This window comes from Paralichthys olivaceus, chromosome 13 (genome assembly GCF_024713975.1).
Source record: "Paralichthys olivaceus isolate ysfri-2021 chromosome 13, ASM2471397v2, whole genome shotgun sequence".
Classification (NCBI taxonomy): Eukaryota; Metazoa; Chordata; class Actinopteri; order Pleuronectiformes; family Paralichthyidae; genus Paralichthys; species Paralichthys olivaceus.
The window spans coordinates 18,961,237-18,983,252 of record NC_091105.1 but is presented as its reverse complement, the minus strand read 5'-3'; the positions used below and the strand labels follow the sequence as shown (position 1 = coordinate 18,983,252).

General features: G+C 40.8%; 1 protein-coding gene across 1 annotated transcript; it reads left to right on the top strand.

The window, feature by feature from the left end:
- Nucleotides 1-1,600: 1,600 nt before the first annotated feature.
- On the top strand, nucleotides 1,601-21,620 carry sim1a (SIM bHLH transcription factor 1a). Its single transcript, XM_069537761.1, has 12 exons — nucleotides 1,601-1,687; nucleotides 1,890-2,338; nucleotides 6,716-6,795; nucleotides 8,281-8,370; nucleotides 8,456-8,564; nucleotides 8,661-8,746; nucleotides 10,152-10,351; nucleotides 10,473-10,579; nucleotides 10,963-11,110; nucleotides 15,892-16,060; nucleotides 18,046-18,439; nucleotides 19,112-21,620. Exons 2-12 carry the CDS (start codon nucleotides 2,164-2,166, stop codon nucleotides 19,828-19,830), a joined length of 2,277 nt encoding a protein of 758 aa, XP_069393862.1. The 5' UTR covers nucleotides 1,601-1,687; nucleotides 1,890-2,163; the 3' UTR covers nucleotides 19,831-21,620.
- Nucleotides 21,621-22,016: the final 396 nt, after the last annotated feature.

Here is a 22,016-nt window from a genome sequence, read left to right as displayed (position 1 = left end):
GATGTGCTGTAGTGGTGACTTACAAATTATTTATCATACACCTACCAACATTAATTATGTTAATATAATAATATACAAGAATTACTTCTGTTGTGTTACTTGATGTTCCTGGTCATGTCTGTGTTGCTGTGGTCCTGTGGGGGACTTTCTATTTCAGAGTCCATTCAACACTGGTTTTGAATACAAGAAAGGATTTGGAGCATGTGCTGACACCTCTGTGTGCCTCAGTAATTCTGAGGAAAATAACAGAGATCTCCTAACAATGTAATCAGCATGAATGCTCCGGCCATAGGTCCTGGCTGCTCGAGGGGAGGCTTCACCATATGGAGCGTTTTAGATTGTCAGGTCCAAATGTTCCACAGGCGCGTGTAGTCTAATTACCAGTGAATGTGGAGTTGAAGCGAAGGTTAAACCAGCGTCAACATCTCGAGCGCCTTCAGCATCAGCAAGATTTCCTCACCGCAGAGAGAGACATGCTGCTGGGTGTCCACTCTACCTCCATCATCATCATCTTCATCCTATTTGGAAAAAGTTCGGAAATAACTCCACACTTGAAATAATGTAATATAAAATAATATTGAATTATAATATATTCATAATTATTACTTTCCAAATGTGGGCTTTTTAAAATCAGTGGGTAACATGAGGACAATCACCTGTAGCTGAATGAGATCAAATCTCAGTGTTGTCCTCGTCAAGTGATGTATACAGGCTACAGATAATGTGATGATGATTCATGAGTTAATCCTGCAGTTCTGGAAAATGGTCAAATACGTTTCAAAAATCGAGAACAACCCTCGAACAAATTCTATTATCATTCAGTCTCTTAATCAGATGAGCAGCCTCGGGCTCAGCTTCTCACTTTTCATTTGAACTGGTTCAAAACCAATCTCGTTTCTGGAGGACGTTAAACTACGTAGATCTGTGCGTCATGCAGGTGATCACCTATAAATAAAACCACTCAGGCTGAAACGAAATGAGTCCTGGATTCAGATCAGAGGCCTGTGTCTCCACAGAAATACAATTCATGTATTAATTCATTTCGTGAATTAATTAATATATGACTTAAACATTCTTTACATTAGATGTTAGAATGTGCTGGTGAAATCTACGTGTATGGACCAAATATAAAAACACTTCACTGTCAATAGGTCTAAACTAAATATTAAGATAACATGAACAATTTTGAAAATCATATAAATTGAAAGTAGGCCACATTAGTATTTGTGGATAGGGTAATATATGAGCCGAATGAAAGAGAACTACCTACAGATAGATACATTCTCTTCAGGTAATCTTAACTAAACCGCTTTTTTTTGTTTTTATGTAATAATCGTTTAAAAATGGACATATTTTAAAGGAGGTCTGTGTATTATCTGGAACAGGGGGGCGCAGGTTCCGAGTGGATTTTTCGATCCTCTCTGGGCCGGAGGTGAACATCTCCCCCAGCCAATCCCCGTTCGTCATGCGCGGCGTCATTAGCGAGGGTAGCCAATGGATATGCGAACAGGCTATCCAGTCGTCCAATAGGAGCGGAGGTGCCTGCGGTGGGCGGGTCTCCGAGCCTCCGCCGCTGAGGAGACCCAGGATCCATAAAGTCACATCGGATGGAGGATCTGCGAGTGCCCGGGGGTTCACGCACTATTCTCGGACACATTAGTGAACTGTCGGTTGTATCTGCACTCAGGTAAGAGGACATCATGTAAAGGCTCTTAATTAAATATAACTTTATATACATTTATATATACAGCCTCTCATTTTCTGTGTGAAGATTCAAACAAGTGTCTGTATGAGTTTGTGGTTAGCTAGCTTCTCTGTGTGATGTGCGACCCTCATCACGGTGTGAATAAAGCCCCGAGTGATGTCTTCTCATCCCGGTTCCTCCGCAGCTCCCCTCGCCGAGGCTATGGTGGAGCTCGGCGTGTGCTGACACCTCCGATGGGCTGAGCGCAGCGACGCTTCGCTCCTCGCACCTCCAGGAATTAGACGCGTCCTGCTCGGGAACACCTGGGAGACATGGGAGAGCGTTCACCCCGCGGACTTTAGGCCGAGCAGGAGGGAGCAACTCCGGGTCCGTGTGCGCAGGAGAACCCGCTATGAGACACCCGGACGGGGAGTGACAGAGGACAGGTCAGGCCCAGTCTGTGAACCCGAGGAGACGCCATGAAGGAGAAATCTAAAAATGCCGCCCGGACCCGACGGGAAAAGGAGAATAGTGAATTTTATGAACTGGCCAAACTGTTGCCGCTTCCCTCCGCCATCACCTCCCAGCTGGATAAAGCGTCCATCATCCGGCTGACGACCAGCTACCTGAAGATGAGGATAGTCTTTCCTGAAGGTAACAGCGGAGTGTGAACTCCATGTTTTAAATAGATCACATATTTATATACAATGATGTGACTGTGATAATTAGCAGTAGGTGTCTGGATTTAAAGAAGCTTAAGAAGAGCAGCCTAATATTCCAGATTGTTGGTTCTCCGCGTGGTTTTTTTAATTATCTTATATTATAAATGTATATGTTTGAATACACGTGATATAATGTTACATGTATATTTATAGCATATATATTTTAAATTATTAATTTAGCAGTATCTGGTTTTTTTTGGTAACTTAACTAAATATAGGTTATGTATAAATTGACAGGCCTATATTAGTTAAGTGAGATTTAAAAATATATATATATATATTTCCACCTATTACCTCATATAATTATAATTATAGTGAATCAATATAAAGTAATGCAGCTTACTTTTGAATACTAGATGTTATAGTTATTTAATACTGTGCTGTATTAATCTGCCTTTATTGCGTAATCTACCATTAAGATATATTTCACTAGAGTTTCGGTAAAATCCGTGGCATGGCAGCGACAACTAAAATACTTTTACAGATAATAATAGGGACGATGATCGGAGAAATGAATATTCTCGCTCCCTGCTTGTACGGAGACAGCAGCAGACGTCTCCTGTGTCCAGCCCGCAGTGATGCGCTGTCTCTCCGGGGCCCCTGGCGGCCCCTGGCAGCAGATTATCCGTGATGAGGCTCCATCCTGCGACTGCTGCAGAGCCGCTACACATTAGTATGATGTGCACATCTGATCCCTCAGAGTGAGGATGGAGCAGGTTGTGTGGAGGGGAAGTGGGACGACGACAAAGAAGCATAGGGAGAAAACAGGGAACATGAACACTGGATCATCCGTGTTTGTGACACTGAGAGGGCCACATATAACGGCATATAGATTATTTACATCAATCACACACTAAACACTTGCAACATTTAAATCATACGGTTGAACATACATATTTTTTTTGTTCCTTGTTTTGAGCAGTGATAAAAACATTATTGTCAGATGTGACCTTTAATTATTTCTCTAATACTACACAATCACTTCATCACATTTAATTTATAACAAAGACATTACATGAAAAATGATCCAAATATAATTCTGCAGGATCCATGCCAACAACTGAGTCGCTAACCTATTATAGGTTAGGATGTGAGCCATATGATTAATTTAATGTATTTAAAAATCAGCTATAAATATTGTTACACAAGCATTCCAGTCAATCAGCTCTAAATTGACCTTTTTATTCCGGTAACATGGATCCCATAATATCGAGAGATTCTTATAAATGTGACATTCAACCTTATGTAACATAAAATACAATGAAAGAAACATCCGATTGAATCACAGATTTTGTGCAGCATGAATTTGACGTGATGACAATCCTGGGGCTCACACAGCTCAGTCTTCCCTCAGTGGGGACATTTGTAGATTTAGTGATAATGCTCTTTTGCATCTTGCTCCAGAATCCATTATATGCTGCAGTCGGTGCTCCTGTAATATAGCAGACAACTGTATTTTGCATGACTAACACTAAGAACAGTGATGAGCTCTGCTCTCAGGGACTGTCTGGCTCAGTTCTCACACACCACTCATCTACATACTGCATTTCTTGCTTGACTGCGAGATGTCTGGATGTCACACTGTGCTGTTTCACATTTGTGGTGACATAAGCATGCAGGCAAAGCCCTCTGAATAATTTAAAGGATAATGGTGCTGGTGCAGCCTGCCGGGTTTTACACCTCCTCTACAGGCTGTGTTGGGTTTTCTCCATTAAATCTCCTCAGCTGCGTAAAAAGGCTGCAGCACCTCTTCACTCACCTTTTTACTCCAAGCACACACACAGGCCCTCCACCAAGAGCCACGTGTGATGATTCAGTCTGAGAGAGATTTAGTTGTTTTGTGTAAGTGAGGAGGAGAAAAGGTCTTTTATGCCATGAGGTGCACTAAAGCATCTTTTCTTTTCGATTCTGTGATTTTAATGTGTGTGTCAGTGTGAGTGAGAGGTGGGGTGGTGGTGAAGGGAGGCAGGACCTTTGACCTCCGCCATGTTGGCCATCCTGGGTGAAATTACATGACATCTCACACCACATATATCTTAGTAAATGCTCTCCACCACAGCCAGTAAAACAGATAATTATATTTACTTTATATTTGTGACATTTTATTTCTATTTATGTCTTGCTTGATAACCAACGTGACCAGTCTATTATATGTTATTACAGTTGCATTAGAATAATTACTAAGTGAAAGAATTGCACTGAGAATCAAGGTTAGATATGTTCAATGTTAAAATCATGTGTGATTTGTTTTTGCAGCGTTTTTTTGATGATGAAATCACACATGGAGGTTTTTTCTCTCAGTGATGCAGTTACTGTTAAAACACACTTTTTCAACAGATAAAGTCCTGCATGCTGCCACAGCACTATGTTGAACCTCAAAATAATAATAATTACAACAACAATTATAACAATAATAACACCAACAATTATAATGATACTACTTATTATAATAATGATTATTAGTAGTACAAGTATAATTATTACATATGTTATAAAGTTGAAGGATTTATCATTGTGACAAAAACAAACCATTCACCACGAATGGAACATTTATTTTGAATTCCCTCAAGGTGTGGTTGCTTCATTAAATGTATTCTTTTATTTATCTGTTAATTTCGTTAAACGTGCGATTTATTTGTTTGAATATTTAATGATAATATGAAAAAAACATTTTATAATTAAATAAATAAAACTAAAACTAAACTAAAAGTAAGAAAACATTCTATATATTTTCTTACCTGAGGGTCGCGCGTCAGAATAAATCACATGATCGAAAAGGAGAGAGAGAAAAGGTAAATAAAAAAGTCATGTTACTTTTACTTTAAACCTTGTCAAACCTAATGTGCTTTTCTTTTGAGCAGGTCACATCCACACCGTGACAATAATGCGCCGGGTCACGAATACACATGAAGGTTTTTTAAGAGTTAAAGGGAAAAGGTTCAAACCACCGCTCTGATCATTTGTAATAATAACGATACTAAATATAAATCCAAGCTGGAGCTGGCTGGTTGTATCACGAGCCCATGAATAAATCAATCAATAAATGAGCTGCTCACTTGAGGAGCTGTGATCCACTCTGTGTACCAATCTTATACTGTATCAGCAGTATTTGATTTTATTAGCGTGTCATGTCTGCATTGGAGACACATTCGGTGCTTTCATTCGTTTCCTGCAGCATGAGATCAGCATGATTTCAGACATCAGGGTTTTTAAATCAATTTCGTTTTGTCAGTATCATAATTATTATTTTTTTGACATAGGCCTGTGATAACAAACTGAAGCATGCACGGATTCCAGCAGCGACAGCAGATATCTATCTAACAACAACGACAACAATAATAATAATAGTAATAATAATAGTAATAACTGAAGGGTAACAGTCTCCTGCAGTGTAATCGATCTTTAATCACCTAAACAGCACATTTATCTGTTTTCTGGTTCCTGCTTCAAATCGATCGGTTCGTGATGGGATTAGTTGAGGCTGTCACTCTGCTGCATGCTTTGTACATTTATCTTTACACTAATATATATATATCTGCGATATAAAAACGAAAGACATGATTTTGCATAATGTTGTGTCTTTGATGGGGACGGTGTGTGATGTCTGAGGCTGCGGCCCGCTGCGCTGTGTGCACGCTGCCTGTTTGCTCTGCAGAGCGGGATTTACATGTCAATGTGCTGCTGCTGCTGCTGCTGCTTCACACCACATGTTAGTTTTGCTACCGTTGTTAAGTGTTTGTGAAAATGTTCACGCTACAACATTTGCAACGATCCGGTTCGGAAGTGCGCTCCAAGTCTATTTTTAGGTGTGGTGTATTTTCGGAGCTGCAGACCTGTGATGGTCAGTGCTGCTGGCTGTCCTCATTGTAAACCTGTGGGGCCTGTTTAGTTTCCCACGCAGACACTATGAATAGTTTTTTCAAGCATACATTTTTATTAGTGTCTGGATGTAGGTGATATTTCTTTTTTCCCTCACCAGGCACAGTTAAATATTGTGTGTACAGTCTTAAAATGAATTCACTTATTGTTAACTGAAGGATAAAGGAGTAAAATTGTCAAAATCAAAGCAGCTGTGACTATTATTTATTCACTATAATTAAATCTTCAGCCGAAGTGATAAAATATATACAGCAATTATGATCTATGATTATTAACAGCAGACATTATATGAGCTATATTGTACAGTTAGATCATGGTTACCATAGTTTTTAATTCAAAATTTGGATTCCCCTCTTTTTTCCCCTGCAAAATAAGAACTACTGTTTCTTGTGATCTAATGCTTCCTGTTTGTTTGTGATGTGTTTGCCAGGCCTCGGGGAGTCCTGGGGTCACGTGAGTCGTAGTTCTCTGGATGGAGTCAGCCAGGAATTAGGCTCCCATCTCTTACAGGTACTTACTGCTCTACTCTGAGAATTGACACTCAAAAAAGACACAGCAGAAAGAAAAAAAAATATTGACAGTTACAATGTCACATAAAAGGCTCTTAATTGTTCATTAGAATTATACAAAAAATCCCCCTAACAAGACATTTTTTATTTCAGCCATATAGGCTGTGTTTGTGTGATTCAGTGGCTGCTGCCATCTGCCTCCTGTTGCCTTCATTCTTGTGAAGAGTGAAATGAGCTGAACACATTCATGGTCACGCACAGAGCCTCAGTCTGTCCTGCAGCCGCTCTCACATCAGCAACAACACAATGGAGCGGGGCTGCAGTGCTACAGGCCAAACACAGCCACAGAGCTACAGGCTGAAGCCAGGAACAAGCAGAGGGTGGCCAGTGCCAGTCTTGTTACCCGATCAGGGCTACAGGACTGTCAGAGTCACAGGGCCGTAAGCTGTCTAATTGGTCTACAGAATATCCAAACATGGCAACAAGATGGCCTCATTTTATAATGACACTGTAGGCTTTCTGTGAAGTGGCTACATGCTAGCCAGAGCTGCTAGCTATGGAAATAGGCTGTTCAATAAATGAGTGCTTTAGAGGTACAGATTATTATTATTATGAGTTTCTCATTCAATATGAAAGCAGAACGGTACTTAGAGTTCATACCCCCACCACAGTTCCTTTATGAAACCACATTTAAATTCACAACCCGATTTTTATTTGGATCTTCATCAAATCCCTGACACACACATAAATATCAGTCGTCTAAACATGTCACATTTTTTTCTTTTATCAAGATCCAAGAATTATTCTGTGAAAAAGCCACGAAAGTTGAAAAACGACACAATGCTAGTTTTATGAGTTCCTCCCTAATCCATACCACATCCTTAAACAAAGTTTTGTGGAAATACTTCCAGCAGTTTTTACATAATCCTGCCAACTAACAGACAAACAAAACTTCTGTGGCTGAGGTTATAATATAATAAAATATAATAGAAAAGTTCTCATTTTCTTAAATGTATTTGTAGACTACACTAATAAATACATATATACATTTTACCCCAATGAAGATAATATATTTTGCATATATATGTGTGTGTGTGTGTGTGCGTACATTGTTTTATATTGTTGTATTGTTTTACTGATAGAAATGGGGTGGATAAAATATTAATAACATATCTCAGTGTAACAGCAGCACAGACTGCAGCTACTGAAATTAGTTTAAAACAAAAAGTCAGGCAGGATTTAATATACAGCTTTATGGTTACTTTTGTTGTTTTGTCATTTCCTGCCTTTTATAACACATTCATTTGTGATGAAATTACAGTTTTTAGATGCACAGTCATCTACTGTTTAAAATATTTATAATTATAATAAACTAAAGAGTATTCACATTGCCTGGGGAAGTTAACTCAAGACAAGAACATATTTTATTGTATTTTTGTTGGTAAATAACGTTGTAACAATATTGTAACAAATTTTTTTGTTTCAGACATTAGACGGCTTCATTTTCGTGGTTGCTCCAGACGGGAAAATAATGTACATATCAGAAACGGCATCAGTCCACTTGGGCCTGTCGCAGGTTGGTTTACCAAACTTAATGTGACTTCCTCTGGTGTGTCGGGCCTCGTGTGTCACAGCTCTGACGCAAGTGTTCATTTCAACAGGTAGAGTTAACAGGAAACAGCATTTACGAATACATCCATCCAGCAGACCATGATGAAATGACAGCCGTCCTCACAGCCCACCAGCCTTACCATTCACACTTTGTCCAAGGTAATCAACAACACAAACATTGTACTGTGTATGATATGGAATCATCATGCAGCATGAATAACATTTCATTTTGCTTGTTTTATTATTTCTCTGCAGAATATGAGATGGAGCGCTCGTTCTTTCTGAGAATGAAATGTGTCCTTGCTAAAAGAAATGCTGGTCTCACCTGTGGAGGCTACAAGGTAACAGAGATGTGCTGTTTGTCCATTTAATTCCAGAGCATGAATAATGACATTTCGTTGTCAATGTTAACTGAAATCATTTAATGAATTAAAAATATATATTTAAAATACCAATATATTTTCTGTTAATTACATTTTTATTTATGTGATTTGTTTTGGTTGATATATTTTAGGATACAAACAATAAAGTAATAAAGTAAAACCAGAGTAAATTTTGCTTTTCTCTGTGTTGTACCAGTGCTTATTACAATGTAGAGAGTCATAGGATTATCAAAATCCAGAGAGTTTGTGTTCAGCCTCTTTGTTTCTGAATGAAACATTTCCTGGCAAATATATTATTATTATTATTTATTGTCTTGTGTGCAAATTTGGTCCTGAAGGGTAAAAAGGGTCTTAAATGGTGAGGGATCGTTCTCTAGGAAAGATTTTATTTTCTCCTTTGAAAGAAGTTGAGCTCTTGGTCTCATTAAGCCACGAGTGTGAAATGTCATGTGACCAGATTCATCAGGGTTTATCCTCTGAAGACCATGAGTATAATGGCAAACTTTGTGTCAGTCTGGTCAGTGTGTTGCTTTGGCTCAAAGTATCTGATCGATACTGTTGTCAACAGCCATGGACACTAGAGGAGATTAAGGTGATTGTTGATCATGGAATAAATAGTTGGTGAACAACTCACCACTTGTTTGTTCTGGAGCTTCAGCAGCAGATGAAGTTTGCTCCATTGTCTGAACTGCAGACATTCAAACTTTCCATTTATTTGAGCTCTTGCAGGAACTCTCATTCACGTTGGCTTGAAAAGTGATCAGATTGTTTTGTCAGCTGTAGCATATACAGTATATTGTGTGAGGCCGTGTTTCATTTTCCAAAAGAGAAAAATTACCAACACATGTATCTTATTCCCAATTAATCTTTTTTTATACTTGACAACATTTTGAGCACAAATAGTTGCAATTTGTACAATGATGAGTGGACATTGACGCTAACGAATTTTCCCACAGGGAATCACAACAAGAGACAGGTTATTATCTGGGTTTAATGCCTGTTAAAAAAACATGTATTATATGTTTGGTTTCTAAAGGCTCTATTTTCTAGAGCCTATGGTCTAAAGCTTGTGGTGCAAGTCGTTGAGGACATGTCCAAATTAGCTTTTGCTGGTTTGCCTGGGGCAGATTGCTTTATAAGGGTTGTTTAGCTTGGTAGTAAGAGAACAGTTCTCTGCAGAGGAATCTGTTTTATTTTGCTCACTGTCTTGCAGTTCATGTAGAGGCCTGTGTTTTTTCCTGAGCCTTCTGCATTGATACCCCTGCTAACCTCGAAATTGTTGACAAGCAGAAAGTTTGTATGACCATGTATGAACTGATATTTATACTTCACGTATCTTTCTATCCGATGTAACTCTGCCCAGGTGATCCACTGTAGTGGCTACCTGAAGATCCGTCAGTACAGCCTGGACATGTCTCCGTTTGACGGCTGCTATCAGAACGTCGGGCTGGTGGCGGTCGGTCACTCGTTGCCGCCAAGCGCAGTCACTGAGATCAAACTGCACAGCAACATGTTCATGTTTAGAGCGAGCCTGGACATGAAGCTCATCTTCCTCGACTCACGGTACGTTCTGTAAGACAATGTTCTGTACTCGCTAATGGGGTTGTATGTGAGTGATTGTAAATGTGAGGAGACTTAATGACCCCTGAGAATGTGTGTGTGTGTGTGTGTGTGTGTTGCTCAGGGTTGCAGAGCTGACAGGTTACGAGCCTCAGGATCTAATAGAGAAGACGCTCTATCACCATGTCCACAGCTGTGACTCCTTCCACCTGCGCTGTGCTCATCACTTGTGTGAGTAAGGTTTGTTTTACCTTCCTACAAATTCTCCCTCCCTCTCCACACACACGCGCACACACACACACACACACACACACAGACAGTACTTCAGGCAATATTATGTTATGATATTATACATTTTGGCATTCCTTAAATGGTTCATTTTAGTGTTTATAAATAAATAACTACTCATGTTTAAAATAATCTAGTGTCATTAAGATATTATTTACAGTAAGATAATATGAAGTAAATTGATTGCAGTCTTTCAGTATTAGATTTATCAGACTTTAATCACTATTTACTATAATTTGATATTGTTTGCTGTCATTTATATAGTTTGAATTTTCCTCACAGTAATCATTTGTTGTTATTTCTTTCCCCCTCTGTTGATCTTGCAGTGTTGGTGAAAGGTCAGGTTACCACTAAGTATTACCGCTTCTTGGCCAAGCAAGGTGGCTGGGTCTGGGTTCAGAGTTATGCAACCATTGTGCACAATAGCCGCTCGTCCCGACCTCACTGCATCGTCAGTGTCAACTATGTTCTCACGTGAGTATCTGTGTCTCTTCTTAGCTGCTGCTCGATTTACCTCTGTGAAACCAGTGATGATTCTGACCTCAGACCGAGACAGACTTGCTTGTTGATATATTTATGTGTTGGTGGTAAGTGGTCATTGCTGTGGTGTTACTGTGCAGAAGCATGTGGTCAAGACTGTGACATGCTTTTTCTTAGATTTTCTGTATAGTTCATACTTCATTTGTCAACAACAGTAACTGTTGCTGCTTCTTTTAAGTACCAGTGTGTGACAGAAGTAGCTGTGAAACCCAGTTTAAAACTAAATGGACAGATTTATCCATAATGACTTAACTTTGTTGCTTTTACTTGTACTGTAATGTAGTTATTATTACATAGAATTGATTGGATTAATTCAAAATTATGTTTATGCACAATGTTTACTGTCAAAGAGTGTACCATAGATATAAGCTGGCTGCTGTTCCAAAACAGTGACATGAGCTGCTTTCAGACATACACTAAACCCTGGATAATCTCTAGACATTCTCTGGAGGGGCTGTATGTGAGAACGCAAAACTCCAGAGATTGTCCGAATGAGCCGATGATAGAACTGCGAGTGGGTGTGCTGTTGCTGTTTCAGATGCAAGAAAAAAAAAAAGCTAATATCTCAGGATGAACATGTGGTGCCATACACGTCGAGGAATAAGTACGTCACATCCTTCCTCTGCCTGCTGAACCACCCCTCACCTGAACGCTCAGGTTTTCCAGTGTGCAGACATTCTCCTGAGTTCTGAAAATGGCTATGAATAGTTACACTGTACTGTGTCCACACACTGCAGTTTATGAGACTGACATGTCTCCTCGTATCTTTGACTACCTGCTGACTTCAGTGAATTTAATGGTCAAAAGACCTCTGCATGCTTATCCGACCGCTGGGCTGATTAAAAACATTGTTTGTGGTTATAAGAGGTAAAATTAAAGGAGTTGGTTGCTCAGTGTGTGAACCTTGAACAGCTCTCTGCAGATCTCAGGCCGAGTCAGGAAGCACAAAAAGGAGAGGGTGATGAACCTGAACCTGAACCTCACTGCTCAACCTGAGTGGATTTCTGTTCTCTACTTAGCTGAAGCATGTGGTGCTGACAGTCCTGAGCTGTGTGGGATAACTTGTGTGTTTTGAAAATAGGCTTGCAGGAGGTGCACATCTTTTATTATTAATGCTCAACTATCTTGCATACAGAGTCCTAAACATTCTGCTGTTTTAGTATCAAGATTTATTTCCACTCACTTACAAAGTCATGGTTACAGGGTTATAAAGATATGTCTAAAAAAAGTCTTACATCAGCAACAGTTAATTGTCCATTTCGCTTATTCATGCATTTTATTACTCAGATACAAACAATAAAGAATAAATCTGGTGATAGGATCAAAAAATTACAAGGAGCTCACTTTGCACAGTCTGAATCACGTTTTTATATTCATTGTTGATACAGAGAAGCAAAACTGAACATGTATTTATATTTCAATGGTTTGGATTACAGCTTTGTAGCACGTCTGTGGATCAGATTTGTATCTGTACATTGGGACTGGAGTGTGATACGACTCCAGTGTCTGCAGAGAGGAGCGATTCAGATCTCTGTTGTGCTGTCATTCTCTGCTCTGATAAGATAATGAGTATTGATACTAGGCATTTACACAAACAGTCTCCGTGAAGCAATTAACTGGAGGTTAATTAGAAATATGACATGTAGTTGTTGAAGGCAGGTTTTGCAAAAACTTTGTCAACTCACCTTCAGTCTTCATTGATGTAGACTGAGTTACAAACAAAGGGAATAGTGAGTGATTATGAATAATTATTTTAGGGAAACCACAGCTCTCCTCTCTTTTCTACCTTTGATGCTATGAGAGGTTCCTCTTCTATCACCCTGTTGTGTAGCTTTGTTACTAAGTTTGCTCAGAGTGCTCATGTGTTGGTTGTTACCTGTGGCGGCCTCTCTGTGCTGGCGTCAGTCATCTGGTAGAGTTTATCTAAGACTGGCAGCTCTGCTTGCAGAGTATATAAACAGAAACTGAGGCTACACTCAGAGGCTTCATTCTTCATCCTGCATCAACTGTCCAACAGCTCCGTAATACAAACTGCAATAAAATCAAACTGTAATCATGGCAGCGACTCTACATGCAGGAGCCACAATCATATTAGTAAGAGAGGGCCAACATTTACTTGGCTATTATGCCGTTATTTTATTGCCGCTAATGTGTGTAGTTCACAGATGTACAAGTGAGTGTGTGAAGGAATACAGCCTATAAAACCCTCCACTGAGCAGCGCGGCTGGCTGCATTTAAAGGCAGAGAACAGCTTGACACACATTTCCTCTACCTCCTACATCAAATCCATAACAGCTCTGTGTTTATGGCCTTTTAATTGATAGGCTGTAAACTTGATGAGTGTTTATGGGCTCCAGCTTTCTGTCAGGGGAATGAAGCCTTATTTTCCTCCTACTCTCCTAATTGGAGATGCTGTATGGACTGAGCCACGCAGTGATGGTGGAAATAAGGGAGTATGTTTCTATTTTTTGCATAATACGTGAGACAGATTACAGTCGGAGGGAAAGTGTTGTGTGGGGTTGTTATCAGGAGCAGAGGAGGTTTGCCCGGCAGCTTTAGTGTGTACAGCCATTGATAACACAGGTGATAAGGGCACTTCACCTGCATGTGAACCCCCACTGTGTGTTCAGCTCTGATAACCTCAGCACCTCCTGCCCCGGGTCTGTGGACCTGCCACTGCTACCACAGCCTGGCAGTGATTTAGCAACTCGTGGGGTAAAGGCATGTGTGCAGCAGAGGCACGTGACCATGTTTCATTTCACTCTCTCAACAATTACACTATGTGTTTAATCAGTGCTGCTGGATTCTATTCTCTGCTGTCTCACACACACACACACACACACACACACACACACACACACGAGATTGCACTCTGTTCAAGTGAACACAATGTAAAACACATTTATTAATAAATCAATATTTTGACACATTTAGTGAGCTGAACAATGTTTTTAAACAGTGACTTTGTTGACTTCATATCTAAATCTGAGAGTTGTGATGCTCTTAGTTTAAGACAGAGGAAATCAGAGGAGTTTTAATTAATATGATAACAAAGCCATGAGACGGGGGGGCATGCATGCCTTATAATTTACCAGTAACCAAAGATAATAATCTACAGATCTTTTGGGCTCTGTCTGAAGTGGTCACCAGGTGTCTGAGATCAATGTAAAACATGTGAAAGCTTGTTGATTGACAGACAATTCATGAGCAAGATAATTACTCAGTTGCTTCAGTCATTTTTCTCTAAATGCTGAGGAGAGGTGCTTCTGTGCTTCCTTCTTCCTAGGTTACAGTGGATATACAATGGAGGTAATGCTATCCCACAAATCCCCACTGTAGCAACATTTAAAGCAACACATATTTGAATATAGAAATATAGAAATAAGTCCAAATCCATAAATATACATGTCTTTTGTTGCTCGAGGTTCATAATATATATCTTTATAAATAAAGGAAGGAATGCACTGAAAAAAGAAATACATGTATTTTATTTACTCTTGCTCAATTATTTATTTTGTAAATGACTCAAATGTCTCTACATGTATCTTTAATTGTTATTATTTCATCATCTCTGTCTTGTTTGCTTTGTTTTTTATGTTTTACTTCCTATGAGTGACTGATGGTTAGAGAGAGAGAGAGAGAGAGAGAGAGAGAGATCCTGCAGAAGAGCTCAGTGCTCGTTGTCATGGATTCTCTGAGTGTGTGGAACTCAGCTAGATGGATAAACAGTGTTGTCATGGTGGTAAAGAGTCTCAGATGCTTCAAAATCTCCTGCAGGTTCAGCTGAGATCTGATGACTGTAAATTATATGGCATGTCATAGAATTTTCATACTCATTCAGTGAACCCTTTGTGTGTAAAATCAGTGTTAACTGTGAAAAATAATCAGCATGATGTCAGTGAAACATGGTTAACAAAGGCGAAAGTTATTCTGGTCTGACAGTGTCACGGTTAGACAGCGGGACTTAAATGTGATGTTGTAGGACTCTCTCCAAACGTAACTGACACAAATCCTATGAAATGTGTCTGCGTGTTATTTGAGTTTGTGTTTTTGTTTGCGTTGAGAGACTGAGACAGGAGGGAGATGTGTGTGGAAAATGGATCACTATTTGTCTCAAGTAAACCCTGTCCAGCTCTTCTGCTGTCTCAAACCCGATTCATCATCCATTGTAAGATCTGTAGAACACTTAAGCAAGAAATCAATTCCAATTTCCCAGTAGTGAGACGTCCAAGCGTCTCCTATGGGTCTGATTTAGCCAGACATAGCCTTTAATCTCTCAGTGTATTTGATTGGACAGCTTTCCCCTCTGTAGAGTGTTTGTTGAAGGCCTTGCTGCAATCCTTCTAGTAAAACAAGCATCCCAACAGCCGTCCCAGCCCTCCTAGCACACCCTCACCCCCAACCAGCGTTCACACTCACACACAACACACAGGAACACAAACACACATCTCTTCACACAGTGGCCTTCTCAGCACCATGATGAGGCTCTAATTCCCAAACAGATGTTAATGGGTTTTTGTACCTTGAGGAAAACCCAAGACGTAGGTACACATGAGCTGTTTGTTTTCTTTAATAAACAGCACATCCAGATCCAGCTGGGGAGGATCTGTCCCTGTCCCTGTGTTATTGGCCGTATTAAATCTGTCATGCAAATGCAAAATGTCAATGATATTGCTGTGAATTCACCATATACAATTATATGGTTGTGTTTTTAGGGAGACTGAGTATAAAGGCCTCCAGCTGTCTCTGGACCAGGCCGCATCCAAGGGGTCCTTCCCCTACAGCAGCAGCAGCGCGGCCAGCAGCCTCGTGGACAGCTGCAGGACTCCCAAGAGCAAAGTGTCCCGGCACAAGACCAAAGCTAGACTGTCCCCGTACACACAGGTGAGAATTTACAACAATGACATGTAAAGACACAGTCTCAGTTGAGCTTCATCACAACTCATGGAATCGGCTGAAGTGGTTTGGGCGTCTGATCAGCATGTTTCCTCGAGGGTTAATTTGTCCCATATGTCTTGAAAACACTTCAGGATCAAATAACTGAGGGAGGGGATGATGATTGGAGCAAAAACATTGACAGATGTACTTTATATGGAGGTGAAAGTGAGCACACCCATAATGTTGATAATATTCCCTCATTGCACACCACTACTGCCAGTATTGCTAAGCCAAAGTAAAGCCAGGAAGATGGTGTGTAAACTCTGATGGATATTTACAACCAACAGTTTTGGTAATAATTCTGTTTCCAGGCTGTCTGACTGCTCATGTCTTAGCAATTTCATTATTGAACACCAATAGACACTTCTTAGTCTCCCCTCTCCCTCTTTATACTATTATAATATAATGAAAGACCATAATAAAATGTTTACGGATATATCCATTGGATAAAAAACTAAACTAATGAACAAACAAAAACAATTAAATGAAAGTAAAACGAAGGAGGTAACGAAAAGGAAAAGAGAAAAATATTCATCTCAATAAATTCAGAGACAATTCATTCACTCTGTCATGACAATATTCATAGAATCACATCTTGTTAAACAATTTGTCTACAAAGTAAAAGCACAGTTTGTTTTGTTGTTTGAAAATTGAGCCAAGTTGCAGAGCTTTTATTTTGAAAAAGGGTGAACTTTGGTCTGATGATTGTGTTGTTTGCTGAACAGACCTCAGAAAGAGACAACATGCAATATATGAACAAATAACATCTGCTTAGTAAATCATTCAAACGTATATATAAACCATATCCAGTTTGCTAACTTCACTCTGCACTATTAACTGTTTATAAACAGCTCTGCACACAACGTCCAGCACACAAACAATAAAAAGTGACAGTATATTATACAACTGTTTGAGGAGGACTCACCAATGACAAGGACTAATTCTGAAGTAGCTCAGGAGCATTCACACAGGACAAGAAAACTCCCAGTCCAAACAGGCAGGATTATAACAAGCACTGAACTAGTGATTATTAAAATCCAAAAACCTCAAAATGGTAAATCTAAAAAAAACAATGTCAAACTCTACAACAATATGTTCCCACTAAATAAAGCAGAATATCATTTTAAAGAACTGGATATTTTGTTTCAAGATTCCAACTTAAGATTCTCACTGAAAGTTTTTCCTTATGCTCTTGTATTTTGAACCCACAGCTGATTGATGTTACCTCCCACACACAGAACAAAAATAATTTACTGATTAGTGTCTTTGTGCCCTTTCATTTCCTCTTGACCTTTCAAATACATATTGAAGTATTCTGTTTCTCAGCTGACATTCTCAAATGGTGAGCTCATTCGCACAAGATGTCTTGATTTGTGGTCGGCGGTGAACAAGTGTAAAAACTCACAAACTTGCAAAGAGGCGCACTTTGCGGCTCAGAGAGTTCAACACTCCATTGTTGTACAGCTGTTTCTGTTTTTCTCATGTCATGAACAATATGGGAAAAATGTATTTCTGGTTCCAAATGTGTCATGTGACCTTTGATTTCAAGTGATGACAAAATGCTAAATTAGCCACGGCCTGGCACTGTTTCCCAGTAACAGGCTGTGATTTGTTGGATGACATGCTCTGTCTAGTAGAAGCCATCGTTATCACCATGCAAGCACCATAATCATTTATCCAAGAGTTGTTAAGCCACACGCCTTGTTATGACAAATTCTGACAAACAATTGAGGAGATATTTTGTGATGAGCTTGTTTTGGATGATGGATGATGATGGCGTCAGTGTTCTCCGCAGATACTTCTTTAGCTAACACCTATGATGCCCATGTGAAACAATACAGCAATATTTCACAGCTCCTGATGAAATGAGGATCTCAAACATGTCTCCCAGTGAGAATTGACATTTTCTCTTGCCTACCATCTCACTGCAGTATCCCAGTTTCCAGACGGAGCGCTCAGAGTCTGACCAGGACAGTCCGTGGGGCAGCAGCCCCCTCACCGACTCGGCCTCCCCTCAGCTCCTGGAGCAGAGTGAAGGTCTGGACGCCTCCTGTGTATATAGGCAGTTCACCGATCCTCGCACGCTTTGCTACAGCCCGTCCGAAGAGCAGCGCCACGCACACCTCCACACACACGGTCAAGGCCAGCGTTGTGAGCGGGGCCGATGTGAGGCTGGGCGGTACTTCCTAGGAGCGCCTCCGCCCAGCAGCAATGTGTTGTGGGGCACCAGCCGGTCCATTCTACCGCTGAGCAAGAGTTCCCTGGAGAACCACGATGGATATGACAGCAGCATGCCGCACATCACAGCCATCCACAGCTACAATGGTCAGGACTCAGTCTACATCGACTCTAATGTGTTTTCTATTTCAAACGCTGATCTCAAGCATTGTCTGTCCAGATGAGCATTTTAAGAACGGTGACTGTTTCTGACACTTAGTGTTGGCAACAATTTACTTCATCAGTAATAGCTGAGCTGTAGCACATGAAAATCAATCAGGAAGCCAATGTGGGCGATTCCATCATTGTTCCTAAAAGCCCCAGAGTTTTCAAACTACCTACTGAAGAAAGCAGCTATTCTAACAATCTCAGTTTGAGGGATCTGAAAACTCTGGAATAATGTGGACGCCAGATGTACACATAGCAAAAGTGATGCATTTTAAACCAAAACATTCAACAACTATATTAGCTGTTGAAATGTATTCTTATTTTTAGATAGAACCTACTGACAGCCAGTTTTCTGTGATGATGAAGACCTTGATAGTTTGGGGTTGTTGAGTCAAGTTGTCTTCATGACGGTAAATACAGCTAACACAGACGTATTGCAGGATATGGTGTTTTGTGATGTATCAAATATAAAGCTTGTTTTTATTATTCGAAACCGAAGAACGCTGCAGGATTAAGAGGAGCATGTGGAAGCCAAGAGCTGCCATGGCTTCCAGTGATGATATGAATTCATGTTGCCATTGCACTGACAGCTTTTACTGTGTCCTCCTGCAGGCCAGGGCCACTGGGATGAGGACAGTGTGGTCAGCTCTCCAGACGCAGGCTCAGCCAGTGACTCAGGGGATCGCTACCGAGCTGACCACTACCACTGCAGCCCACAGGAGCCCAGCAAGATCGAGACGCTGATCCGAGCCACGCAGCAGATGATCAAGGAAGAAGAAAGTCGACTTCAGCTACGCAAGGGTCCTCCAGATTCCCCACTGGGACCAGCAAATGGACTGCCCAAGGGCACAGGTCCGTGCTTCGCACCTGAGTATACTCAGGGGCCCCTGCCACTACAGTCAGTGGTGTGTCGAGGGTTGAGTCAAGCGATCAGCCCTGCAAATAGCCCCGCCCCCCTGTCCAGGCTCAGCAGTCCAGGATCAGAGCGCCTCCAAAAGCCCAAAGACTACCTCCAGACAGACCTGCCCCCCCTTTCTTTGCCATTACATCACCCGCTGACTCGCCCGGGCCCCTGCTCAGCTTCTCCCACCCTGGCCCCGGCCCTCTACCCCTCCCACGCCCACCCGCGCCCCTATTTGGACAAGCATACAGCCTACTCGCTGACAGGATACGCTCTGGAGCACCTCTATGACCCGGAGAGCCTCCGGGGCTATTGCACCTCCGCCAGCACTGGCCCCACCCATTATGATATGACCCCGCACCTCCGCATACCGGCAGAGCAGACTCCTGGACACAAAGGCACCTCTGTCATTATCACCAACAGCAGCTAACGCTCAGCTGACGCCCACAATGGGACTGCAGTCACATAGCCTGAGCTGGTTCGCTTCATCAGAGCTTTTTCATTCTTGATCCCGTTTGCTTGTTTTTCCATCAAATTGATCAACTCTGATCTCAGTTGTTGCTTCATCGTGGAGCCAAATTTCCACTAAAATTTTGCTGAAAGTCTGCAAAAGAAAATCAGTGCATTTTTCTCTAAATGGGAAAATATGTGAATATTCTCAAGAGGGAATAGCAATCATGTAATTACATCTGCGCTTGTGATTCTTCGAGATAATACGGATTCAGTGCAGAACTGAATTTATGTTGCTTTATTTGCTTCTTCAGTCCGAGTCGGACACAAAATTGTATATCTGAAAAAGACAAAGTCATATTCATTTCCAAAAAGTGAGACCCAACCTGAATCAGAACCAGTTTTGATCGGAATAAATTTTCCCAAAGTGTGTTTGACACAAACAGTTCTAAAACAGACACAGGCAGCAGTTAATGAGCAGCCCACCTGAGCCACATGGGTATTTACACAGAGACCTAAGAGCCACTGTAATTGTGCATTACCCCGGTCTAACAGTTAGACTGAATATAATCTGTGCCCCAACACAGATCGCAACTTGGTGTCAGGTACCATGAGAACCATGAGAACCTCTGCTGTGCCTGCTGCCATATGTTACACATGTTGTTTTCAGACACTTACTGAAATGACTGACACTGTCGTCCGTGGGCAGACAGTGGTTAAAATTTGGATGATAAGCTATTCAATGATGTGACATCTGTGATGTGACAGCTGTACGTTCTCCACGGCTGCTGTCACAACACAGCTTCAGTACAGTATGATTTCTCTGTTTGTGTCTCATTATAGATTGATGAGCATTAATGGGTTTCTTACAGTAAGAGGGAGACATAAAACAAGTTGATCAGTATGATGGAAAACAGGGCTGAATAGAAAATGTTGCTTCAACACGTGTCCATCTGTGCCATCACTTTCACTCTGACTGAGCTCTGTAACTTTTTGCACTATGAGAGATGGAGTTCTCGTGAAGAAATGACTGACGGTCGCTTGTGGTGCACTTTGTTGTGATGCAGATGAAACAGCACGAGTTGGCGCTGAAGTGAAAAGTCATTTCAAACAGATTAATATGCAAAGCCATTCTCCAGATGTTTCTTTTCTCTAACTTTTGTAAACTTTCAGGAAAGAAAAAGAGGAACACGCTCATCATCGATAAGATCGTACAGTGGGAACGGTGGTTACTACACAGTTAAATGGCTGACGCAGGCTGTCTGCTGTCATCATGGTGGAGTCCGGTCATGACAACACAATAAAAGTTGTTCCTACTGTACCACAAACTAAAGTCTCACTGAAGATCTGGGGGATGTTTTCCATCCCGGTGTGTGTGCTCATCATTTCTCAGTGACTGGAGGGAGACTGACACCATATGCAACTTGACCCGTTGGAAAGCTTGGTAAGGCAGCTTAACCGCATCCACACATCCCTGAGGCAACTGTTAATTATTGTTATGTGGGCATGTTTGTACAACAGAATTCAAGTTTTCTTCTTTATCTCCTCCTCGGTCCTTAGATGAACCTATATTTATACAAGTTTGGGATTTTTGGTTTGTTTCTTTTTTGTCAATGCCTGACATGTGCTCCATCTCTAAAAGTTATTTATGGTGTTCTGTAAATATGCTGAGAAAAGAAAATGGCACCACATTTAAGCACATGGGCAGGAACTGTATTTATTGAGTCAATGTTTCTTTGTGATTTTGAAATAAAGCTTCAATCAAATCCAGTGGAATTGCCGGTTGTCGGTTGAGTGTGTTTTTGACTGAAGCAAATTGTGAAGCATCGTGTTAGTTCATGCAGGACATGGGCTCATGTGCTCAGCTGTCTTAAGCTGTCAGCTACTGAGGTTTATGGGTGCTCATAATTATGTCATTTTTATCTAATGTTTAAATACAACATTCAAAAAAAGAATAATCACAAACTCCCATACTCCCTCCCTACCACTCTGTTCCTGAGCGCTATTAAAGAATTCTTCTCTGCAAGGTGGTAGAAGGTGTTTGATTGACAACCCCACTAACATGAGGGATTTCCAGACATGATCTCCGGAGAATGTCACGAAAAAATTATATATATATATATATAGATATATAGATAGATATATAACCTGAAACAGTGAAAAACA

Excerpts from the sequence above, each read along its gene's own strand:
- sim1a (XM_069537761.1), top strand. The coding sequence starts at position 2,164 with ATGAAGGAGAAATCTAAAAATGCCGCCCGGACCCGACGGGAAAAGGAG. Across the intron at positions 10,352-10,472 it reads CTCATCTTCCTCGACTCACG|GGTTGCAGAGCTGACAGGTT; the intron begins GTACGTTCTGTA and ends TGTGTTGCTCAG. Across the intron at positions 18,440-19,111 it reads AGCCATCCACAGCTACAATG|GCCAGGGCCACTGGGATGAG; the intron begins GTCAGGACTCAG and ends GTCCTCCTGCAG.